The 24,028-nt window shown below is 51.8% G+C and overlaps 2 protein-coding genes across 3 annotated transcripts; both read left to right on the top strand.

The window, feature by feature from the left end:
* The first annotated feature begins 597 nt into the window (after positions 1-597).
* On the top strand, positions 598-9,572 carry TIMM50 (translocase of inner mitochondrial membrane 50). 2 transcript variants are annotated; one of them, XM_036407976.2, is made up of 11 exons: positions 598-753; positions 2,184-2,333; positions 2,842-3,001; positions 3,231-3,252; positions 5,563-5,621; positions 5,713-5,832; positions 6,141-6,245; positions 6,338-6,436; positions 7,662-7,818; positions 8,128-8,234; positions 9,362-9,572. In XM_036407976.2, exons 2-11 carry the CDS (start codon positions 2,281-2,283, stop codon positions 9,461-9,463), a joined length of 984 nt encoding a protein of 327 aa, XP_036263869.1. In that variant the 5' UTR covers positions 598-753; positions 2,184-2,280; the 3' UTR covers positions 9,464-9,572. The 2 variants fall into 2 exon arrangements, with proteins under 2 accessions (XP_036263869.1, XP_036263868.1); XM_036407975.2 differs by having other exon boundaries at positions 2,184-2,355; positions 2,970-3,001.
* Positions 9,573-14,277: 4,705 nt separating this feature from the next.
* Positions 14,278-23,331, top strand: DLL3 (delta like canonical Notch ligand 3). Its single transcript, XM_036407973.2, has 9 exons — positions 14,278-14,876; positions 15,004-15,285; positions 16,150-16,207; positions 17,797-18,039; positions 19,013-19,230; positions 20,098-20,320; positions 21,612-22,224; positions 22,696-22,780; positions 23,108-23,331. Exons 1-9 carry the CDS (start codon positions 14,808-14,810, stop codon positions 23,111-23,113), a joined length of 1,797 nt encoding a protein of 598 aa, XP_036263866.1. The 5' UTR covers positions 14,278-14,807; the 3' UTR covers positions 23,114-23,331.
* Positions 23,332-24,028: the final 697 nt, after the last annotated feature.

Below are 24,028 nucleotides of genomic sequence, written 5' to 3'. Positions count from 1 at the left end.
CATTTGTCTTTTGACTTGGTACTTTTACCACCATAGTACTTTCCCCTAAATGTTATATGGTTATAAGTGGGGTAATTTTTAGACCCACTTGCTGTTTAAAAACATGCTTTACATGTTTTTAAAGTTCACATAAATACTATCAGACTTTCCCCTCTCAAACTAATTTGAAGGAGATCTATTGTGGCTACCTATGACCGCTAATTGATTTCCCACACTCCCGACACCTCCCGTCGCGGCCGCTGTTCCTTTAGCTGCAGGCTCCCATGAAATGGTTGGCTTGCCCACCTGGGAGGAAGGGCAGCAAGGGGTCTGAGAACAGGAGCGCAGACAGATGGCCTCCGTGTGAGGCAGCGAGCTTGTGAGGGCTGGCAGCCTGAGGGTTTCAGTGTGGGCTCAGCTTTACCTCTGGGCAGGTACTGTAGCGGGGGCGCTGGAGTAGGCGGGCTCCCAATCCTGTTAGGCGCGCGGGGGCAGGCGGAAGGGCCGCTTCAGGTGTGCAGGGCCGCAGCTGGACGCCCGAAGCCCTTTGTCTCTCTCGGGCTGCCGTCCACGCGGCCCGCCCCTGCGTCCCCATTGGCCAGAGCCCCGCCCGGGACAGGAGGGAAGAGGGGCGAGTGGGCGGGGCCCATGTGACGTCAGCGCAAGATGGCGGCCTCGGCGGCGCGGGCCCTGCGCTGGCGGAGCGGGCTCTCGCTCGGCGCGCGGGGCTTGTGCGCGAGGCTGGTGACGCTGCCCCCGCGGGCCTCGGGCCAGGTGAGCGGGACGGTGGTGGGCTCCGGCTGCAAAGGCCCCTTCCTGGATTTCCAGGCGGGTCGCCGCTCCAGGGTTCTGGGACGCAGCACCTCAGGGTGCTGAATGGAACGCCGCCCGCGTTTCGACTTGTCCCAGCCTCCCGGGGTGACCGACACTTGCTCCCCAGCGGTGGGGTGGGTGCTAGGGGCTCCAGGACATTCTTTGGACTCCACTTTCTTTGGACACCACGTGGGTGCCGGGGGAGGAGGGTCACCTGTTCCTCAACTCGATGGCCGCTCAGGGAACAACTTGAGGGGAAGGGACTCGGGACGCTGGAATCGCTGCCTGACCCTGGGGGTGTTTTCCCCGCGGTAGTGAAGGTGGTGAAGTAGATGTTGTTAGGGCTTTTGATTCGACCTGCCTCCATGTTGACTGAGAACCAGCCTTTCTGACCTTCAGCTCCATCACTTCCGTGCCCTATTCCCCAATCCCTAGAAGAGCGATAGCAGCCCCACACCCCAGCTCCCCGTCCCGGCTCGCAGTCTCTTCCGCTCTATAACCTGGGCTCCGGACATCAGGATGCCTTAACTCCCTGTTCTGTCCTCTGTGCGCCCTCCATTGCTCTGCTCCTCCGTTCCAATGTTCAGCCAGGCTCCTGATCTCATTTCCCCGCCCTGCTTTTCTGGGCTCCAGGTTCTCCAGTCCTTTGCCTGCAGTATTCTGGGTTCCAGGCCTATCAACTCTTGAATGTCTCAGACAGTATTTCTTTCTTTTCTTTTCTTTTCTTTTTTTTTTTTTTTTTAATATATTTTATTGATTTTTCACAGAGAGGAAGACGGAGGGATAGAGATTTAGGAAACATCGATGAGAGAATCATAGATCAGCTGCCTCTTGCACACCCCCTACTGGGGATGTGCCCACAACGAAGGTACATGCCCTTGCCCGGAATCGAACCCAGGACCTTTCAGTCCGCAGGCCGACGCTTTGTCCACTGAGCCAAACCGGTCCCGGCCTCAGACAGTATTTCTTGACCCCTCTGAGACACCCAGTCAAACTGCTGGCTGCCCCTCCAGGGACATAATCCCAGGGGCTATGTGGGTGTCTGCTTCCTGGCTCCGGACCTTGATTCTTTTTTTTTTTTTTTTTTTTTAAATATATTTTATTGATTTTTCACAGAGAGGAAGAGAGAGGAATAGAGAGTCAGAAACATCGATGAGAGAGAATCATCGATCAGCTGCCTCTTGCACACCCCCTACTGGGGATGTGTCTGCAACCAAGGTACATGCCCTAGACCGGAATCGAACCTGGGACCCTTCAGTCCGCAGGCTGACGCTCTATCCACTGAGCCAAACCGGTCCTGGCCGGACCTTGATTCTTATTGGACCAGGGTGTTGGAACCATCCTGACCATCTCTCTTCTCATTTGGCTAACCAACGCTTTCTCAATTGTAGGCCAAGGAGATCGGGAGCCGCCCAAGCACTAAGGCCCAGGCCCAGGCACAGGGGTCACAGCAGCAGCAGCAGCAGCAGGGCACAGAGGGTCCCAGCTATGCCAAAAAAGTCGCACTCTGGCTTGCTGGGCTGCTTGGGGCTGGTGGAACCGTGAGTGTCGTCTATATCTTCGGTGAGGGACATATTCCTGTCCTGTAGTTTTGTTCTGTTGGCTCTTTATCCTCCTGCAGATGCTTCCCCTCTTTATCCATCATCATTCCATGGCTCCTCCTACAATAAGACAGTCAACTAGAACAACAGTTGCCAACCGGTGGTCCGAGGACCACTGGTGGTCCGTGAGGTCCGAAACGTTGGCCAGCGCTGAACTAGAACATCTACCTTGGAAAGTGGGAAATCTCCTTTCTTCTCTCATCTATTCCCTGTGCTCAAGGTTCCACTGTATCTAGTTGGTTTTGTATTAGTCTACAGGGAATAAGTTGGAAGAGGAGAAAATGGGGAAGGATAGGCCTGGATCAGCCTCCTAAATTGCCTTTTTCCTCTGTACCCAAAACTCCACCCCTCACTAGTCCCTTTATCACTCAGAGACCCAGGAGATCTGGCCCCATTCCCTCGTTCCTTAGAGACCCGGGCTTCCTGACTATAAGCCCCCTCCACTCAGTTTTAGGAGACCATGTTTCAAGCCTTCTTCCCTTACACCCAAGAATCCAGGGCCTCTACTTTTTTTCTCCCTCATGGCCCAAGAGATGGGGTCCCAGTTCCTCTGGTTCATCTCTGTCTTCCTTGCAGGAAACAACTCTGTGGATGAAACTGGTGCCAAGGTAAGGGGGAAAGACACCCAAAGGCCTTGCTAGGGGTCTCATCCTGTGGATGCCACACACACCCTTCCCCTCCTTTGGTTAATTCAGGCTCATTTCTGGTCTGGAGTGAGTCTCTCCCTCCCTGGCACCTTTGCCTACTTCCAGGGCCCTGGAGATGATTCCTTTTCTGGGTGTGATGGGGTTTTGCCTCTGCTATCTCAAACCCTCTGTTTTTCTCTCTTCCGCATAGATTCCCGATGAATTCGACAATGGTGAGTAAACAAGCATAAAATCTGGTCCCCTGACCCTCCCTACTCTGCCATTTGTAGGGATGTTGCTCTGCCCATATGGTGCCCCTCCTCCTCCTCCTGGAGATAAGGCAGTCAGTAGCTAGATGACTTTTGGGGGAAGGGCATTACAAAGCCCCAGTCCCTTTCTCTGGCCCCTCAGCCCTGGAGCAGATGGTCAGGGACAGATGGGGGGAGGGGAGTCTGGGGTGGGAGTGCATTGGGAGAAGGTGCTGTCTATTGCCAGACAAACATGGCTTCCTGTGCCTTAGATCTGAGCATATGCAGCCCCTAAGTTCCTCCCCTTTTAACAGCCTCTTCTCCCCACCCCAAGCCTCTGCCCCATCAAGCTCCTCATTTCCAAAACTGCCTCCTTCCTCCCTCCCCCTTTTAGTTAGCTTTTGGAGGGGAGTTTCTGACAGATTGGACAGTAGAAAATAGTTGTCAGGTTTGTTTGTTTTTAAAAGAATATATAATTTTCATGGTTTATTTTTTGTTTTCCTGTTTCTTTTCTATATATATATATATATATATATATATAATTTATTTTTCAATTTATTTCAGAGAGGAAGGGAGAGGGAGAGATAGAAGCATCATGGGGCATATGCCTGGGTTATAGGCTTGATCCCAGTGTAGAGCATGCAGGAGGCAGCCAATCGACGATTCTCTCTCATCGTTGGTGTTTCCTGGTTTAAGTGAATTTACTGAATCAAATTAAAAGTACAAACTTACATAACTGCCTACTTCAACACAGTATGTTGAATGTGAGAAATGATGTGGGAGAATGATGGATTGGCTGCCTCCTGCACGCCCCCTACTGGGGATCTAGCCCACAACCTAGACATGTGCCCTGACCAGGAATCAAATCTGGGTGGTATAGTCCACAGGCGGATGCTGTATCCACTGAGCCATACTGGCTAGGGCAGTTGTCAGTTTTGTCACACCTGGCCCTTCCTAGGAGAAAAATAAAGTTGGTAGGTGCAGAAAGCTACTGTTAGTGTTTAGAAGTTTGCACAATGGGATGTTGATACATTGTTTATTTTAAACTGAGCAGGTGGGTAAATATGATGTCTTAACTGGGTAGAAACAGAATCATACTGGTTTAAACAAGTCAGTATACTGATTTTTACTGGTTAGGTAAACAAGCAGATTTAAAATATGTGGTTCCCCCTGGTCAGTGTTGCTCAGTGGTTGAGTGTCAGCCTATGACAAGGCTCAATTCCTAGTTAGGGCACGTGCCCGGGTTGCGGGCTCTACCCCCAGAGTGGGCCATGCAGGAGGAAGCCGCTCAGTGATTCTCTCTGTTTATCTCTCTCCCTCTCCCTCCCCCCCTTCTTCTTTCCCTCCCTCTTTCTCTCCCTCCCTCCCTCTCTGAAGTCAATAATAATATATTTTAAAAAGTAAAATTGGGCCGAAACTGGTTTGGCTCAGTGGATAGAGCGTCAGCCTGCGGACTGAAGGGTCCCGGGTTCAGTTCCAGTCAAAGGGCACGTACCTCGGTTGAGGGCACATCCCCAGTGGAGGGTGTGCAGGAGGCAGCTGATTGATGTTTCTCTCTCATTGATGTTTCTAACTATCCCTCTCCCTTCCTCTCTGTAAAAAATCAATAAAATATATTTAAAAATAAATAAAATAAAATTGGTATATACTAACTTAATTGGTTCCAATGTTTTGGTTTTTAAAACAAAAAATACTATGTTGAAGTAGGCAGTTATGTAGTTTATATTTTTAATTTGATTCAGTAAATTCACTTAAACCAGGAAACACCAAAGATGAGAGAGAATCATCGATTGGCTGCCTCCTGCATGCCCTACGTTGGGGATTAAGTCTGCAACCCGTGTGCATGTGCCCCAACTGGGAATCGAACTGTGACCTCCTGTCATGGGTCAGTGCTCAACCACTGGGCCTCACCGGCCGCACTATCCATCATTTTTTAACTGGACTCATCATAATGGCTTAAAGTAGGCAGATCTGGAAACCTAGTGTTTCCAAATGAACTAAATATAGTGGCATCATGTCAGCAGAGTTATAGGTGGGCTTCAAGTGGGCAGATATATAAACATTCTATTTTATACCTGGAGTGGTGTGTGGATGAAGTATTTTGAGTTAAAATTGGACAGGTGAATAAATATATTTCTTCCTGTCTGGTTGTTATGTCATTGCCTTCTACCTTTAGACTTAGAAATGAGCTGGTTCAAAACCATTTTACTTATCTGGTACATAAGTAAAGCCATGGTTTATCCAGAGGTTGAACAGTGGCTTATCATGGAATCCCTTTGTGCCCTGGTGTTCTAGATCCAATTCTGGTACAGCAGTTACGCCGGACATACAAATATTTCAAAGATTATAGACAGGTGAGAAGAGCCCTGGGCTCAGTCCCTATCCCTGCATTCCCCAGCCCCCTGCTCCTTGTCTGAATGTCTCCATTCTGTCCCTGTCCCACAGATGATCATTGAGCCCACTAGCCCCTGCCTTCTCCCAGACCCTCTGCGAGAGCCGTACTATCAGCCGCCCTACACGCTGGTCTTGGAGCTCACTGGCGTCCTCTTGCACCCTGAGTGGTCGGTGTGTCCTGGGGAAGGCAGCGAGTTGGGGACACTGGGTAGACCTGGGTGGCAGATCATGATGATGTGGTTAGGAGCGTAGCCTGGAGCCAGTCTGGGATTTAGCCCAGGCTCCACTGTGATCTTGGGGAGGAGGTGGCACTCTCATTGCCTCTTTCCATGGTGTGATGCTTCCCACCATGAACCCCTCAAGCGCCCCAAAGACGGGAAGAGCAGGCTGGTTCTGGGAATCCCTCAGGCTGGGTCTTGGTTTTTGGGGGACTCTGGGACCTCTGGGTCTCAGTGCTTTACTCTTCTCACTCTCCCCAGCTGGCCACTGGCTGGAGGTTTAAGAAGCGTCCAGGCATAGAGACCTTATTCCAGCAGCTTGCCCCTTTGTATGAAATCGTCATCTTCACATCAGAGACTGGCATGGTGAGGCCCTGGAGAAGGGAGGGCGGATCTACGTGGGGGAGGTAGAGAGCTGCAGGGCCAGCTGACTTTGTTCTTCCTCCATTGTACTCCAGACTGCATTTCCACTCATCGACAGTGTGGACCCCCACGGCTTCATCTCCTACCGCCTCTTCCGGGATGCTACACGATACATGGACGGGCACCATGTTAAGGTGCCATGTTGGGGCCATGGATGGATCTCTGAGATTGGGGGTTGAGGGTTGGCACTTCATGAGGGAAAGAGGACCCATCTCTGACCCTAGTGTCAATCCTGCTTCTGGGTCTGCCCCAGGTCTGATCCTGTCCCCAGTCTGGACTGGGCCCGTGGGCCCTTTTCCCGCAGAATCTGGCAATGAAAGTGGGGGGAAATGGGGTCTTTCTAAAGAGGGGCAAGGGGTAGGGAAAAGGAGGCTATTTTTATTTCTGTGTCTGGAACTGAGTGTCTCTGGGACTGTAATTTATGGTATCTTATCTGAGACCCTGCTGGGGTTTGTTTGACCTGAGGTCTGTTGCTATCACCAGCAACGTACCCATGGAAACAGGAGTTCATTGGTCTGTGAATGGGTCTCTGTGAGTCTAGACTAAGGTGACCAGATGTCCCGCTCTTGGCGGGACAGTCCGATTTTCAACAATTTGTCCTGCGTCCCAAGGCGTTTCAAAAAAGTCCCAATTTTTGGAAAGACTCAAATTGTTGAAAATCAGGGTGTCTGGTCACCTTAGTCTAGGTCCAAGTTCCCATATGTTTAGGGGTCTGTTGGCTTTCTCACTGTATGTTGGTGCATCTACGTAGTTCTTCAAGGTTCAAAAGGATATGAACTGTGATTGAGGGTTTGAAGGGTCTGTGTCTGTACCTGTCTTTGAGTGAGTCCCAGTGTGGCTATAGATCTGTCTGTGTTTCTTTTTTGTTGTTGTTGTTAATCCTCACCTAATTGATTTTTAGAGAGTGGGAGGAATGGGGAGAGACACAGAGAAACATTGATGGGAGAGAGACACATTGATGGGATGGAGCATGCCCTTGACCAGAATTAAACCGGGACTCTTCAGTCCTCAGGCTTATGCTCTATCCACTGAGCCAAACCGGCTAGGGCAGTCTGCACTTTTTTGTCTGGGTGAGAGGTTCACAAACTTTCAACTTGTCCCAGTCACTTGGGGCAGTGGTTGAACACACAAATGCTTGGCCTCCTCCTCAGGGAACCTTCAAGTCAACCTGTGTACCAGGCCCTGGGTCCAGGAATCTGTGTGACTAGCTCCCTGGGGAATTTGATGCCATCATCCCAGCTTGGTCTTTGGGAGGCACCTGGTGTGCAATGGTGTGTGTGTGTCTGTCTCTCCCTTTGAGAGTTCTTTGTGGGAAGGGAAAGAGCATAGGCTTTAACCTAACTTATTCCCGACTTCTAGGACATTTCCTGCCTGAATCGGGACCCAGCCCGTGTAGTGGTTGTGGACTGCAAAAAGGAAGCCTTCCGCCTACAGCCCTACAATGGTGTCGCACTGCGGCCCTGGGATGGCAACTCTGATGACCGGGTCTTGTTGGACCTGTCTGTCTTCCTGAAGAGTGAGACTGACCCCTGACCTGACTTCTGACCCTAGAGCCTTTGACCTTTAAGAGGAATTTCAGTCACTTGATTTTGGCTTGTTTTTCATGTAAACTGGGTTCTTGAGATGTGGAAGGTCCACAAACATCTTGCAATCTTTAGAAGCTTAGCATGTTTGGGGTGTTCCTCGGGAATGTTTAGAGGAGCCCTTTTAAATTGTTGAAAAGTGTTCCAGGTAGCACTGATCCCCTAGTATTTGACCTTTATTCTTGTGGGCCTGCCTGCCTCTGGCCTTCAACCTGGCTGACTCCTGCCTGCTGTGTCCCCAGCTATTGCATTGAATGGTGTGGAGGATGTCCGGACTGTGCTGGAGCACTATGCCTTGGAGGATGACCCGCTGGAGGCTTTCAAACAGCGCCAAAGCCGGCTGGAGCAGGTGGGTGCTCTGATCCCAGCCCAGGTGAAGGACATCGCAGCAGTTCTCCAGGGTCCTGACCGTGGAGTCCTGGAGCAGCCTGGCTCTGCTCTGGGCTTTGTGACCTTGAGCAGATAGATACCTTCTCGTCCACACCACCTGTCCTGTAGGGCTCTTGTAATGACGGGAAAATTGATTCTGCACGTGCTCTGAGAAAAGGGGGCAGAAAACACCACGCATTTGAGATAGATCTGGAGAGGAGTTGTCCTTGGTGGCCTTGAGCTGGTCTGGGGGCCCCAGTGTTTTGTGGACCATGGGTTGGATCAGGTCTGGAAAGAGGGATCCATGAACATTTGCCCCAAGGTCTAAGGAGTGAGTTCTGGTGGTCTACCATGATCTTGGTGACTTGAAAGTAGGACTAAGAATGGATTGTCCTAGCCAGTCTCGTTCAGAGGATATGTCGACCTGTAGACTGAAGGGTCCCAAGTTCAATCCCTGTCTAAGGCATGTGAACGGGTTGCAGGCTCGATCCCCAATAAGGGCTGTACAAGAGGCAGCCGACGATCAATGATTTTCTCTCATCACTGATGCTATCTCCTCCCTTCCTCTCTGAAATCAAAAGTATGTATTTTAAAAAAGTATAGATTGAGTCTGGGAAAGAGATTCCCTGGAATCTTGACTGAGGTTGATTAGATTCTGTGTTGGGTCCTTGGAGTAGGGCCAGAATTCCTGGGAGATTTGAGCCTGGGATCCCCCACCATCCACACAGAAGTCCTGGGGCTCCAGGCTGGGCAATGGGAGACCAGGGAACGGAACAGTGCAGTCTGGTAAAGGGTTTTGAGTCTCGCCAGCATCCATGCAGGGGTAAATAGGTTCCGGGTTCAGGAGAGGGGCCCCCAGGGAGCTGGGGAAGGTGATCATGAGGGTACTGGGATTTGAATCTGGGCTTCTATAACTCAACAGCTGGCTCATGCCAGGGTCTGGTCTCAGTTTCTGGGGTCTGGGCTGTTTTGGGGGTTTGGGGGAAGGGGTCTGGGCTGGGAAGAGGTTTAAGAAAGGTAGCTATGGGCTGAGACTGGGGATCTGGGATTCTAGGAGGAGGCTCTACTCACCCTGCTGACCTTCTCCCTCCTCTTTGCCTTCCCCAGGAAGAGCAGCAGCGCCTGGCCGAGCTCTCCAGATCCAACAAGCAGACACTCTTCTTCAGCTCTCTTACCAGCCGCCTGTGGCCTCGCTCCAAACAGCCCTGACCCGGGCCTCCTCAAACGTAGTGCCTCGGTCCTGGACCCCAGGCCGCAGTGCTCCCAGACCACGGCTTGGGCAGCCACATGTCCAATAAAGTCCATCCGAGACGCCATACTCCTGTGTCCAGAGAGTCTCCAGATTTGGGCATTGGGGTGAGGTCTGAGTGACTGATTAGCTGCTGAGCACAGAGTGGGTGCTTTGGTGGATCAGGGCTGGTTTTTAACCCAGGCCTGGTGATCTGAAAACCTGGGTCCCTACTCTGGTTGAGTCTTCTGTGTCCTGTGTAATCTGCAAAAAGTGCAGCTCCTTTTTGGCTGCAGATTCCCCATCTGGAAAAGAGAGAGAGGACTTCCCTCGGGGAGTACACAGGGAGCTGCTTAGGCTGCTGTGTAATACGTGAAGCGTGAGCTCAGTGGACTCTGGTGGACATCGCCCGATCCCAAGAGGGCAGCTGCTGCTCAGCTCTGCCAGCTATGGCCCCCTGGAAAGGTGGGGATAGAGTTGCGTGATCTGATTTATTAAAAATATATTTTTATTGATTTTAGAGAAGAAGAAAGAGGGAGAGAGAAAGATAGAAACATCAATGATGAGAGAATCATTGATCAGCTGCCTCCTACACACCCCACACTATGGATTAAGCCTGCAACCCGGGCATGTGCCCTGACTGGGAATTGAATCATGATCTCCTGGTTCATAGATCAACACCCAACCACTGAGCCAGGCTGTTCAGGCTGATCTTCTGATTGTTAATGGAAGCCAGAAATTGGGATTTTTATATTAATAATAAATCTATTTAAATGTTGGCTTCTAACTAAAGCAGGCAGACTGTCTATCAGCACTCTCAGCGGAACTTTCTACAATGTTTATACTGTTCTGTATCTGCACTGCCCAGTGGCCATGGGCTATTGAGTACTTGCAATGTGACTAGGGTAACAGGAATGGAATTTCTAATTTTGTATTACTTTAAATTGAAATATCGATAGCTTCATGTGCCTCCTGGGCCCTGAATCAGACAGCATTTATTATTTAAGAATATAAATAATATTTATATTCTGACTGTTCAAATCCCAGCTCTACCACTTCCTGTGTGATGTTGAGCAAGTTATTTCACTCTCAGTGCCTCAGTTTCCACATTTATAAAATAATAATGGTACTCCACAGTAGGTTTGAGGGCTAAATTAGATACTCTATGTAAGCTCTCAAGTAGCAGCTGTGAATTTTGAGCAAGGTACCTTTCTGCCTCTGTTTCCTCATCTGGGAAGTGGAGGTGATGATAGTACCTATCTTACTAAAGTGGTTATGTGAGCTAAATGGTACAATTCCTATTCAAACTGAACTCACATGGGGCTTGTCACCAGGCCATACTGGATACTCACAGATTGAAATAACCTGTAGTGTCAAAACCGGTTTGGCTCAGTGGATAGAGCATCTGCCTGATGTCTGAAAGGTCCAGGTTCAATTCTAGTCAAGGGCATGTACCTTGTTTGGGGTCACATCCCCAGTAGAGGGTGTGCATGAGGCAGCTAATGGGTGATTCTCATTGATGTTTCTCTCTATTCCTCTCTCCCTCTGTAAAAAATCAATAAAATATATTTTTTTAAAAAAGAAAAAAATAGCCAAAACCGGTTTGGCTCAATGGATAGAGCGTCGTCTTGGGGACTGAGAGATCCCGGGTTCGATTCCAGTCAAGGGCATGTACCTTGGTTGCGGGCATATCCCCGGTAGGGGGTGTGCAAGAGGCAACTGATCGATGACTCTCTCTCATCCATGTTTCCAGCTATCTCTCTCCCTTCCTGTCTGTACAAAATCAATAAAAATATATTAAAAAAGAAAAAGAAAAAAATAACCTGTAGGAGTTTGGCAGCCTCTCCAGCTGGCATTTAATGCTAGTACCACTTAAATATTTTAAAAGACCTCTGGTGGTGTTAATAGTAATTGAAATGTATTTGAAACTGTGTGGGCCAGGTTGAACTTCCAAACTCAAGATTTTTAAAGAAGTACACAGATGTCTACAGAGAATTAAGATACGCATCTCCCAGCCCTACGTCACTGTCTATAATGGTAGGGAATGGTTTCTTGATATCCCTAGAACTCCCTAGGATCTCAGCAGGATTGTTTGGGGTTTTTTTGCACATATTGAGAATTGGAGACTGTCTTAACCAAAAGCAAAGGTGGAGACAGGTTTATGTGTTCAGGCAATGTGATCTGGAGAGTGAGTGGAGGATGGAGGAAGAGCCACTTCAAGTGTGCTCGCCCACCACATGGGTGACGCGGTCCCACAGAACCTGAGGAGCCTTTTGAAATGTGAGTTCTGTCTGCCCACATGGCAGGAAAGAAGGAAGTGTGTTTGCCAGTTGGCCCCTATCCCCTAGTGGTCCGGTAGCCCTGGGGATTAGGCTCTGGCACTGGCTGGCGCATGCTTCAGGTGGTGTTTTGTGGAAGAACCACACTCAAGGGACCAAAGAGCTGCATGTGGCTCGAGAGCCTCGGTTTGCCAACCACTGGCCTAGGATGTTTTCCCTAAGTGCTCTAGGGCTGTATCATGGCATCACCTGAAGGGCAGGATTGGACAGTGTTAAGGCATAACCCCAACACGGTCTGAATTCCCATGTCATACCATCCGCAAGCCTATGGTCTTGGACAAGGTCTCAGGCTTTTCACTTTCCTCATAAGAGGTTAATAATGCCTCCGTCATTCATTTAATGTTTCCTAAGCACCAACTGCCAGCGTTAGGGTTCCAGGAGCTAGAGTGCATCAGTGAACAAATTTTAAAAATTCTGACTTGGTGGGACTAATAATCTCATGGAGAAGACAGACAATGGTTAGATGTTTCTTGGAGTAATAAATGGATTAAGAAAAACAGCCCTGGCTGGTGTGGCTCAGTTGGTTGGGTGTCATCTCATACACCGAAGGGTTGCCGGTTCAATTCCCCGTCAGAGCACATACCTGGGTTGCAGGCTCAGTCTCTGATAGGGGGCATGTAGGAGGCAGCCAATCAATGTTCCTCCCTCTCCATCTCTAAAAATTAAATGACTCTTAAAAAAAATATGGTGAGAAGGAATGTTTTGGGGTTTTGGGGTCTTGGGGTGCTTTTGTACATGGGATAGAACAGTTAGGGAAGGACTTGGGATGGTGTATTTGAGCTGAGGCCAAAATGAGGAAAGCCGTGGAGATATCTTGAGTGTGTCAGGCATGGCCACCTCAGGTCTTTGCACTTGCTAGTCTCTTTGCCATGAATACCCCCCCCCCCCAATCCATATGGCTTACTCCCCTCCTTTAGATCTCCGCTCACATGTCACCTCAGCATGACATTCTGTGGGCACGTAAGGAAAGTCCTGAATAGCCAAAAAGATGCTTAGAAATCCCTTTACTTCACACACAGATGTGGGAGGATTCACATCCAACACTTATGCCTGGCACAGACCTCAGTAAAGGCTGGCTATTTTTACAATCTAAAAATTTGGAGAAATCAGATTGGAATCTGTTACCCTCCCAAATTATATCCAGGGCAGGTATTTGCCTTCACTGCTGGTTCTAACGGTTGTCCAAATTCCATTTGAATGTCTCATGATGGGAAGCTCCCTCCACCTCCCCGGTACAGGGCCCAGTTTGCTTCCCAGTAAATGGTCCATGAGGCCTGGCACTACACTTTGGGGCCACAACCTGTTTGAGTAGAGGGGATGTGGAAAGGAGGGCCTCAGATGTCAATCTTGAAGTATTTTAAAGGCACTGGGGAACCATGGGAGAATCTATGCAGGAGAGTGACAGGGTGTGTGCTAAGAAGACCCCAGAGGCCAGGATTGGGATAGAGTAGGGGGTGTCGAACTCAATCAGAGAAGGGGCCAAAATCTAAAATCCAGCCTAAATCGCGGGCCGAATGGTTTACTGAACAGTCATAAACTGTCATTGTGATGGAAACGCAGTGGAGTGCAGTGATGACAGCGCGGTGTGGGCCACATTGCAAGGCCTGGTGGGACGGATTTGGCCCGCGGGCCTTGTGTTTGACACATGTGGAGAGGAATTACAGGAAGCTGGGAACTCAGAGGAGGTGCCTGACCTTGGAATGTAGGGAAGGCCTCCCACAGGAACTAGTTTGTTGACTCTAACAAAGGGGAGGAAAACCTGTGCAGAGGAACCTAGGATGTTCTGTACAATTTGACTATAGCTGTCGACTCAAAACTGAAGTCCTCAGGATTAAAAAACCTCTTTGGGTTGAATTGTTTCATTCATTAAAAAATTATTAAGAACTTATTGTCTGCCTGACTCTGTTGGGCTATGCTTTACATATTAGAAGAAAAAAAAAAAAACACCTGTATTTTCTACTATAATTATTAGCCTCTAAGTATTAACATTTTTATTCTGCAGTGCTGGGGGGAAAAGTTTACTCCACCTAAGGGCTTTGCTCAGCACCTGGCACAGAGTGAGTGGGCTGGAACACCTGCTCCTAACTTTCCTTTCTGGAGGGCCCTGGGGTTCGCAGACCCCCCCCCCCCCCAATTCATCCTGGAGTGAGGGATAGGCCTTTGATGTGAAGATGGAATTTCCTGCCCATTTGCTCCTCACACCTTCCGGAGGCCAAACGGGCAACCCAGCTGTAGCAAAGGGGGAGGGGCGCGGGGCCGGCAGATGGTGGCATTTACATACAGCTGGTAGTCCCCTCAGACCAGGGCTCCTGGCCCTGGCGTCTGCTGCATCCATGATGTGGGTTTGGGAGGACGGCTTTGTCTTGGGGAGGGGAGAACACAGCCACAAAGAACTCCGGAGCTTCATCCTGTCCACATGAGGCTATACCCACGGACCTCCCACACTCCAGTCTCCCACCCCCTCACACGGCCGCCTAGAGGCACCTGCACAGACCACAGGCTCATATCGACTACACCCAGTGGTCCAGGATCTCATGAATGCTCTTACACGTGCAGAGAGCAGCCACTCATTCTCAGTCACACAATCATGGGGTCACATACACCTCCATTCTCTTCTTAGGTAGATGCTGGCGCGAGTGCCTGTGCACACACACGCTGAATCTTAGAAATATTTACAGCCTCACAAACAGGCTTAACATACAATTGGAGACACACGTAGAGCCACATAACCTCACCTAGACACACTATCACAAAGTCGTGTATAAAACCCCCTAAACCTACCCATCCTTAGCCACACACACACACCCTCACTACATTGCCCGTATCCTCCAGACAGACTTACGGTTGTTCCAGCAGGCTCCCCTTCCCCTCGACCTCCTCCCCCAGGGCCCCCTCGAGCCCCGGAGCACTTGAAGGGGCGGAGCCGTCTCCTCAGATATAAGGCTCCGGAGCCCGCAGCTGCGGCTCCTCAGACCTCCAAAAGGCCATGGTCTGCCCGTGGATGCCTCAACTCCTGTCCTGGGCAGCGATCCTGGCGCTGTTTTTCCTTCCCCAGGTCAGAGCGGAGTGGAAAGGGGTGGATGGGACGGGGCGAGAACAGGAGGTCTTGGGGAAGGGGTGCAGGGCGAACAGGACACCCGGGTACCCGCGGTCCCCTCACCCTATGCCCCTTAACGCTCCAGGCACGGCCGGCAGGCGTTTTCGAGCTTCAGATCCACTCTTTCCGGCCCGGATCAGGCCCAGGGGCCCCCAGGTCTCCCTGCAGTGCCGGGGGCCCCTGCCGCCTCTTCTTCAGAGTCTGCCTGAAGCCCGGGACCCCAGAGGAGGCCGCGGAGCCTCCGTGCGCGGTGGGCGCGGCGCTGAGCGCGCGCGGACCCGCCTACACCAAGCAGTCCTGGCCTCCAGCTCCTGACCTGCCGCTGCCCGACGGCCTGATGCGCCTGCCCTTTCGCAACGCCTGGCCGGTGAGACCCGGCCCCGGGGGCACCCTCGTGCTGGAGTCCCTACCCAAACCTCCACCCTTTTCTGTCCTCCAACTTCCAAGGCCCCACTCGCCCCCTCGTTCCAAATTCCCGACCAGTAAGTCTACCTACCACCGGGAAACCTTTCTCAGACTCATAAACCCTACTTACTAATGACCCCACCTTTTCTGACTCCAATTTGCGCTCTAGGTTATGATCCCAGCCCTGCATGCTTGAAACCCCAAATTCCCTTCCCTCTCCTCCCTCTTCCCCCAACTCAACCTCTGGAAAGAATACATTCACAGAAGTCTGCCTCTGTTCCCTGGAGATCTCTAAATACTGGGATTCTTATCTTTATTTCCAAGTTTCCTTGCACTTAGGGACCCTCTCACACCCTGCTTTGGGGACCCCCCCCTCCCCAATCTCCTCTCACTTTATCCTTTCTCAGATCTTCCGGTTGGGGCCTGTATTTATGGCTCTTTCACCCCAAAACCCTTTCTCCCATCCCACAACCCCAAAAACACAGAGCTGAACAAACCTGTATTTGAAGTCTAAGAGCCTTGTTCTTTTGGGCAAATTACTTTCCTTTTCTAGCCTCAGTTTCCTCATCTGTGAAATGGGGACATCACGGTATTGCACAAGGGTCCCTGTTGAGGGATTCCACTAGGTTATCTTGAATATAGTCCTTACCACTTACTAAATGCTCAATAAAGGAAGCCCAAACTGCCATTCCTCCCCTGACCCAGCCCCTCTGGAAGCTGTGCCTTGCCTGCCTGGTGCCAGGAATGGTCCTTACCCCTAAACCCTGGCCTTCGTCAAGTACTCGCCCTGGCCACTGTTTTTCATCCTTTCCTCTCACCCTTCCAGGGGACCTTCTCTCTCATCATTGAAACCTGGAGAGAAGAGTTAGGAGAGCAGGTTGGAGGTGAGTGAGTGTCTCCAGTCTTGGGACTACTGTTAGAACGTGGGAGTTGGGGCCCAACGTGAGTGACACGGGCTGTCGGCAGAGGGTTTTCACAGGATTGCTGGACCCCTGACGTCATCATAGCTCCTGAGGGTGGTGCTGGGTGTTGACAGCTCCAGGGCTCTTGCCTTGTCCGTACCGAAGTGTCCTGGTACTGGACGTAGGAGTCTGTGGTCCCAACAGTGATAGATAGAAACACTTACTATCTTGGAATTAAAGCCACCAGAGCAGGATTCAGCAGCTCAGTGACAGTAATGCTCGGCCACCATCTGATTTTGAGACTCAAGGGTACAATACTTTTGGTTCTTGTACACAAAGCTCTGTCACTGTGTCCACATAGAGGCCTCAGGGAGCATGGCTGCTGCGGTTTTATCAGGGAAAATATTGAGCAAAGGTTTCAGGGAGGGATATGAGGTGATCTTATCCTTAATTCGGGGAATTTGATGTCATGTAAAGCCCACGTGGGTCATCATTTAAAAACATATATGTTTTTATTGATTTCAGAGGGGAAGGGAGAGGGAGAGAGAGATAGAAACAACAGTGATGATGAGAGAGAATCATTGATCAGCTGCCTCCTGCATGTCCTCTACTGGGGATCAAGCCCACAACCCAGGCATGTGCCCTGACCAGAATGGAACCCAGGATCCTTCATTCTGCAGGCCGATGTTCTATCCACTGAACCAAACCGGCAAGGGTAGAGTTGTCATCATTTTGTTATAGAAAGCTGTGGCACAATATTGGTGTGTGAAACTTTGATGAGGTGAAACTGCTCCTCTCCCAGTATTTCCAAGTCCTCAAGCAATAGGGTAACTTATGTTTTAGTAATTGGGGTCTCTGTCACCATTTTCATAAAGGAAGATCCCAAGGCACATTTTGGGAATATTATGACCTCACTTCAAAAGACCCGTTATTTTCCCTTGGCCATATAGAGACAGCAAGTGTCACAGGGTGTTAGATGTCTCATCACTAAAATACAAAGATTGTGGTGCAACCCTAGCCACAGCTTGGGCTCAGTGGACAGAGCGTTGACTTGCACACCAAAGGGTCCTGGGTTCCATTCTGGTCAAGGGCACATGCCCGGGTTGCAGGCTCCTCCTCAGCCAGGGTCCTGGTCAGGGTGCATGCAGGAGGCTACCAATCGATGTGTTTTTCTCACATCAATGTTCCCTCTCTCTTCCACTCTTTCTAAAAACAACAACAAACCCAATGGGAAGAAAAATACGTGAGGATTAACCACAAACAAACAACACACACACACACACACACAGATTGTGGTGCAAAACATTGGGGTATTTTGGCTTCTATGGAAGAGCTGTGATCATAGTGATTGTCACTGGATACTAGATGGGATTGTGACATCAAAGGTCTCAGGGCGCAGTAGGGGGGTTCACTGCGCTGCTAAGGGGGTAACTACCATTCCAGGGCTGAAAGGGGTGCTTGGGCCTTGCTAAGAGAGGCCAGGAAGAGTACGAGCAGGCGCGCTACGGCTCTATGGCTAGACTGAGTGCGCGGCCATCTGGCCGGGCATTCAGCATCGCTCCCCTCCGCAGGGCCCGCTTGGAGTCTGCTGGCGCGCGTGGCCGGCCGGCGCCGCCTGGCGGCCGGGGGCCCGTGGGCGCGGGACGTGCAGCGCGCCGGTGCCTGGGAGCTGCACTTCTCCTACCGAGCGCGCTGCGAGCCCCCAGCCACCGGGGCCGCGTGTGCGAGCCTCTGCCGCTCGCGCAGCGCCTCCTCGCGGTGCAGTCCGGGACTGCGCCCCTGCGCGCCGGTGGAGGACGAGTGCAAGGCACAGCGTGAGTCCTGAGTTCTGCCCCAACTCCTTTTAGCCCTTCTTTAGCTCCACTCACCGCCCCTGGGCCCCTTTTGCAGCATTCTTCAGGGAACGAAGGACTGGATAACCCTCACCAGATACCCCAGAACCCCACTCCAGGAAACTGGGGAATGCCACTGACTGCTGCCCATGTACCCCAGGCCCCACTCTGGTTTCACTCATGGACCTTACTCCCTTCCCTGATCAAGCTTATCCGCTTCCGAAAAACTGAGGACCTTAGACTACTCTCCAGCCCTGCCTTGGCACTCCAGCCCCCTTTCCTCTTCCTAGCATTCTTTTGCCCCAAACAGAAATCCCATACCCATTTCCATGCTGGTACTCCCCTTCCTCCCCTAATCCACACCCACTTCCAGAAGTGAGGACCAACAGAGCTGTCCTAATTCTGGGGCCCTCCCTACCCCCACCCAGAAGCTTTGCCCCCTAAAGGATCCTTCACCCTCCCTCCCTGCAAATGCAGGCCAGACCCCTTTGCCTTCTAAAGCTTGGGATCCCCGACCTCCATCCTGGGAATCCCCAGACAGCTCCCCAAATGTCTTGAGCCCCACCAAAGCTCCCAGGACTCCTAGGCTAATCCAGATCTTCCCAGACCTGCCCTAATCCAAGACCTTCCCATCTCCCATAAAAAGCCAGGTGCCCTTCCCTCATTCTCCCCTTTCCAGGCTCAGACCTTGGATGAGCTCCACATTCTTCATCCATCAGCACCGCCTCTGGAGCCCAGTGGCCTGGGTTCTACTCCTCACTCCTTTACTTTCCAGCTGGGCGAGTCGTTCCACCTCTCTAGGCCTCAGTTTCCCTGTTAACTGGGGGATACAATGGCATCTAGCCCAGAGGGTTGTCTGTCAAAAGGATGAAACAAGATGGTGCACAGAAAGCACTTAGAAACAACTCTGCCGTCATCAGTATTCCTTTTCCCTCTGCCTCTCTGTCCCCCGTAGCGGCATGCCGGGCCGGCTGCAGCCCAGAGCACGGTTTCTGTGAGCAGCCTGATGAATGTCAATGCCTGGAGGGCTGGACGGGGCCCCTCTGCACAGTCCCTGCCTCCACCAGCACCTGTCTCAGCTCCAGGGGCCCGTTCTCTGCTGTCGCTGGATGCCTCGTGCCTGGTCCTGGCCCTTGTGATGGCAATCCATGTGCCAACGGGGGCAGCTGCAGTGTTAGTATCACCCCTCCTGCTTCTTCCTGATAAGCAGTATTTTTCCCTGGGAGTTCCCACCACCCCCTGACGGGGGCTCCATGAGACAACAGCCTGGGGAAGGCCAGGGTAGCTGTTGGGGAGGGCTTCCTAGAGCTGTCCAGTCTGCATCTAGGATGGGATGCTGGGAATGGGATTGGGGATAGTGGACCCAATAGGTGGCACCTAAGGGTGGAGTGTGGGAATGTGAGTCCCGAGGGGCCACAAACTGTCCTTCCTGTGGGGGTTTGGGGTGGGGGGCGTATCAGAGAGGACTTCCTGGAGATGGGCCTAGGGCTAGGGCTTCTGAAATCCAATTTGGCTGAGGGGAGGTGACTGCAGAGGGTAGACCAGGTAAGTGGCCTGGGGTAAGCAAAGGTTGGCTGTGGGAGTGAGCCTGGTGTGACTGGGATAATGTGGACCCCCCTGGACATGCCAGCATGGAACAGGGAGACATACTCAGGGTTCACATTAGGGGAAGGGCCTTCGAAGGAGAGATCTAAGGAGGATCCATGGAAGAGGGTGGCTCAGGGCTAGGAGCTCAGGATTGGCTCTGCAGACAGAGTTGGGGAGGGCGGACGAGGCAGGCAGCAGTTGGCAGGCTAAGGAGTCGAGGTGGGAATGGGCTCTCTCAGGGCCTTCAGTGCCTCTTCCCTGTGGGTGGACGGGCAGACCAGAAACATATTATAGATAGAGGGAAGGGCGGTCTTGGGAGGGCTTTCTAGGCGAGGCCCCTGCATGCTGGGAGGCAAGTCCTGACAAGGAGCAGCCCCCAGGGTCAAGACTAAGGAAGGGGATGGGATTTTGCTCCAAGGAGACCCAATCTAACCTCCTTTTGCCCCTGCCCAGGAGACGCCCGGATCCTTCGAATGTGCCTGTCCCCGTGGGTTTTATGGGTTGCAGTGTGAGGTGAGTGGGGTGACATGTGCGGACGGACCTTGTTTCAATGGTGGCTTGTGTGTGGGAGGCACAGACCCGGATTCTGCCTACGTCTGCCACTGCCCACCTGGTTTCCAAGGCTCCAACTGTGAGAAGAGGGTTGACCGGTGCAGCCTGCAGCCATGCCAAAACGGTGAGGTGGGGAGACCAGAACATTAGGGATGAGGGTGAAGGTCACTGCAGGTCAGTGTGCAAGAGCGGGGCCTGGTTCAGACACTCCCGGTGACAGCCCTGCCTTTGCCTCCTTTAGCCCCAGGGCCTGGAGAAGCGCCCCTTTTCCCAGCCTCAGTTTGTTCTTTTACCAAGTGGGCGAGGTAATCGTCCTCCCGTAAATATTTACTGAGCACAGACAATGTGCTAGGCTTTGTTCTAGGCACTGGGAATGAAACCAAAGCCACTGCCCTCATAGAGCTGATGGGGCAGACAAACAAACAAGATAAATAAGTAAATGTGTGGGAGGTTAGATGGTGATAAAATAAGAAAAAATAAAGCCGGAAAGGGGATAGGGAGGATATATGGGCTGGAGGCAGGTTGACATTTTAGCTTGAAGTCAGTGAGGGAGGGAGCAGTGTGGGATCTGGGGGAAGATTATGTTCCAGGCAGAGGGAACAGCAAGTTGTAAAGGCCCTGAGTTAGGAACGTGCCCCGTGTGTTGAGGATCTCAGGGAAGCCAGTGTGGTTGACGCAGAGAGAGATAAGGTCAGGAGGTGACCAGGACAGATCCTATGGAACTTCATGGGCCCTGGGGGAGGATTCTGTTTTTATCCAGAAAAAGATGGATAGACCTGATTTGAACTAGGTGTTCTAAACGTTTTAATATTAATGTAAAGAGCTTGGTGCATTTTTATTATAACCAATTCTCACCAAAACACAGAGTATTCATTCTGGGCTGTCTGATACTAGGGACACAGCAGTGACCAGGACAGCTCTGGGTCCTGCCTTCATGGGGGTATCAGCCCAAAGGGGAAGACAGAGAAGGGTCATCCTCAGCTACAGCCCAGAGTAGTGATGGGGAGTGCAGGAATGGGATGGAGGGAGATTGCTAGAGGGCTTCCTGGAGGAGGGGACATCTGAGCAGACCTGAAGGTAGAGCTCTGGAGGAGAAACCCGAAAAGAATGGAGAAAAGAAGGAAGGGAAAAGGGAGAAGGCCTGGGCGAAGGCCAGGTGGTTCAGACCCGTCGTTCAGGCGGATAGAAAAAGAGACACAGGCAGCGGACCCGTGAGGCCGAGTTACGCTAATCCCAGATTTCACCCGAGGGCAAGAAGCTCCAAGCACACTCCCAGCGGCTGGTCCTGGAGTTAGGTGGAGATACAGCGGGAAACCCGGGAAGCGGTGCGGGCCGGGCGGACCCAGCTGAGAAACCCCCGGGGCGGGCGGGGGAGACCCTCCCCGGGACTGGCCCCTGACGCGCCTCCTCCACAGGCGGGCTCTGCCTGGACCTGGGCCACGCCCTGCGCTGCCGCTGCCGCGCCGGCTTCGCGGGCCCGCGCTGCGAGCGCGACCTGGACGACTGCGCGGGCCGCGCCTGCGCCAACGGCGGCACGTGCGTGGAGGGCGGCGGCGCGCGGCGCTGCTCCTGCGCGCTCGGCTTCGGCGGCCGCGACTGCCGCGAGCGCGCCGACCCCTGCGCCGCGCGGCCCTGCGCCCACGGCGGCCGCTGCTACGCCCACTTCTCCGGCCTGGTCTGCGCCTGCGCGCCCGGCTACATGGGCGCGCGCTGCGAGTTTCCGGTTCGCTCCGACGGCGACGGCGCGGACGACGACGACGACGACGACCGCGGGGGCGCCTTGCCCGCGGCCCCTCCGAGCCTGCCGCAGGGCGGCCCGCAGCGCCTCCTCCTGCCGCCGGCCTTGGGGCTGCTGGTGGCCGCAGGTTTGGCCGGCGCTGCGCTCTTGCTGGTCCAGGTGCGACGCCGTGGCCTTGGCCGAGGTCCGGGGCCTCGCTTGCTGCCGGGCACCCCGGATCCATCGGTCTTGGCGCTTCCTGATGCGCTCAACAACCTGAGAACGCAGGAGAGAACCGGGGAGGACCCGAGGTGAGGGGCTTCGCCACCAAGGGCTGCTTGCGTCCATCTCCATTGTGCAGTTGGTTTGATTCCTTGATGGGCCTTCCCGACTCCATTTAAAATATATATATATATATATATATATATATATATATATATATATATATATATATATATATATATATATATATATATATATATATATAATGATTTTTTACAGAGAGGAAAGGAGAGAGATAGAGAGTTAGAAACATCCTTGAGAGAGAAACATCAATCAGCTGCCTCCTGCACGCCCCCAACCTGTGCCCTTGACCCGAATCGAACCTGGGCAGTCTGCAGGCCAAGACTCTATCCACTGAGCCAAACCAGTTAGGGCTATTCCAGCCCTTTTCATCTCACAGTTCCTCTAGTTGGCTTTGGGTTCCCCTCCATGGTGGGTAAGGAAAAGATCTGAGAATTTAAAGAGCATGAGTCTTTTTTTTCTTCTTTTATTTCTGGCAGCCCGTCAGTAGATTGGAATTGCCCTGAAGATGGAGACTCCAGTGAGATTTACGTCATATCTGCTCCTTCGGTCTATGCTCGGGAGGTAGCTACCCCCCTCTGCTCCCTTTGCAAACATCGCACATGCTGGGTAGAGGCAGCCACACTTTGCCTGCAGCTCTCCTTTCCATATCTATAAAATACAGGGAGAGTCCTTGGAAGATCCACAACTCGCTTTTCCGTTCTGACTCAGTTTAGTTCTTGTTGCCCTTTTGAGCTGCTTGCTACCTTCCTTCTCTCTGGCAGACCTGTGGGCCTGATGAGGTCACAGTGGGGAGCCTCAGGCAGACTTCTCCACTGATTTCCCCTCACTGGGGAGAGGGGGAGGTGTAGGACAGCCCTTTCTAGTGCCTCATACTCATTTTGTTTCTAGGCCTGACCTGCTCCTTCTCCATCAGCGCCTGGAGACAGAGCTTGGATATTTTTCTGTTTACCTGATGATGCCCAACCAATCTCTGCCTGACACTTTGGAGTTCAACCTGGAAGGGGTGGCTGGTAGAATTTTACAGTTGGAAGTACATAATGGTTATTTATATCATTGAATTTTTTTCTTTCCACTTCTCCAGAGACTTCTATACTGACTCTTATTTTGATCAGCTTTGATTCATCAGGCTTTGTATCTGGTGTTGCGGCTGTTCCACTTTGTTCTCACTCTGGGGCGGAGGCAGCCTCTATCCGACACATTTCTGGGCACTATGGAGAAGGGAACAGTGCTCAGGCTCTTAACACTTCTGCTCACGTTTTATTGAGTGAAGTAGGTCACATGGTTAAGCGTGGTATCTATGGGCTGTTCGTAAATCCTCTTGTGAGGGAGCGAAGTGAGGAGTTTGAATGGAATAGAGTCTGCCGCAGATATATACCCAGGAGAGACAATGCCTGGCTAAAGGGCACAGCTACCAATCTCACCAGGTATTGACAGATTGCTTCCTCAGTCCACACTCCCACCATGAGGTACAAGAATTCCTGGGGAGACTGCCTTTTCTCTGTGTATACCTTTGCTCTATTCTATTTAAAAAGTTTTCCATGTATACATGTTATTGTTTTGGAAAACCTCAGAAAGGATCCCCTGTGACATCACCAGTTAACATTTTCGTTCTTACTGATATCAGATAGAATAGCAGACTCATTCCTTTTGTTGTCCTAAGGGAGGTGTGCTAAGATTTGCTCGAATTAAAAATTTTGGCCGAAACCGGTTTGGCTCAATGGATAGAGCGTCGGCTTGGGGACTGAAGGGTCCTGGGTTCGATTCCGGTCAAGGGCATGTACCTTGGTTGCGGGCATATCCCCAGTAGGG

Source organism: Pipistrellus kuhlii, unplaced genomic scaffold (assembly GCF_014108245.1).
Source record: "Pipistrellus kuhlii isolate mPipKuh1 unplaced genomic scaffold, mPipKuh1.p scaffold_m20_p_38, whole genome shotgun sequence".
Classification (NCBI taxonomy): Eukaryota; Metazoa; Chordata; class Mammalia; order Chiroptera; family Vespertilionidae; genus Pipistrellus; species Pipistrellus kuhlii.
Note: the sequence above shows the minus strand (reverse complement) of the source record. Positions and strands in the feature narration are given on the sequence as shown.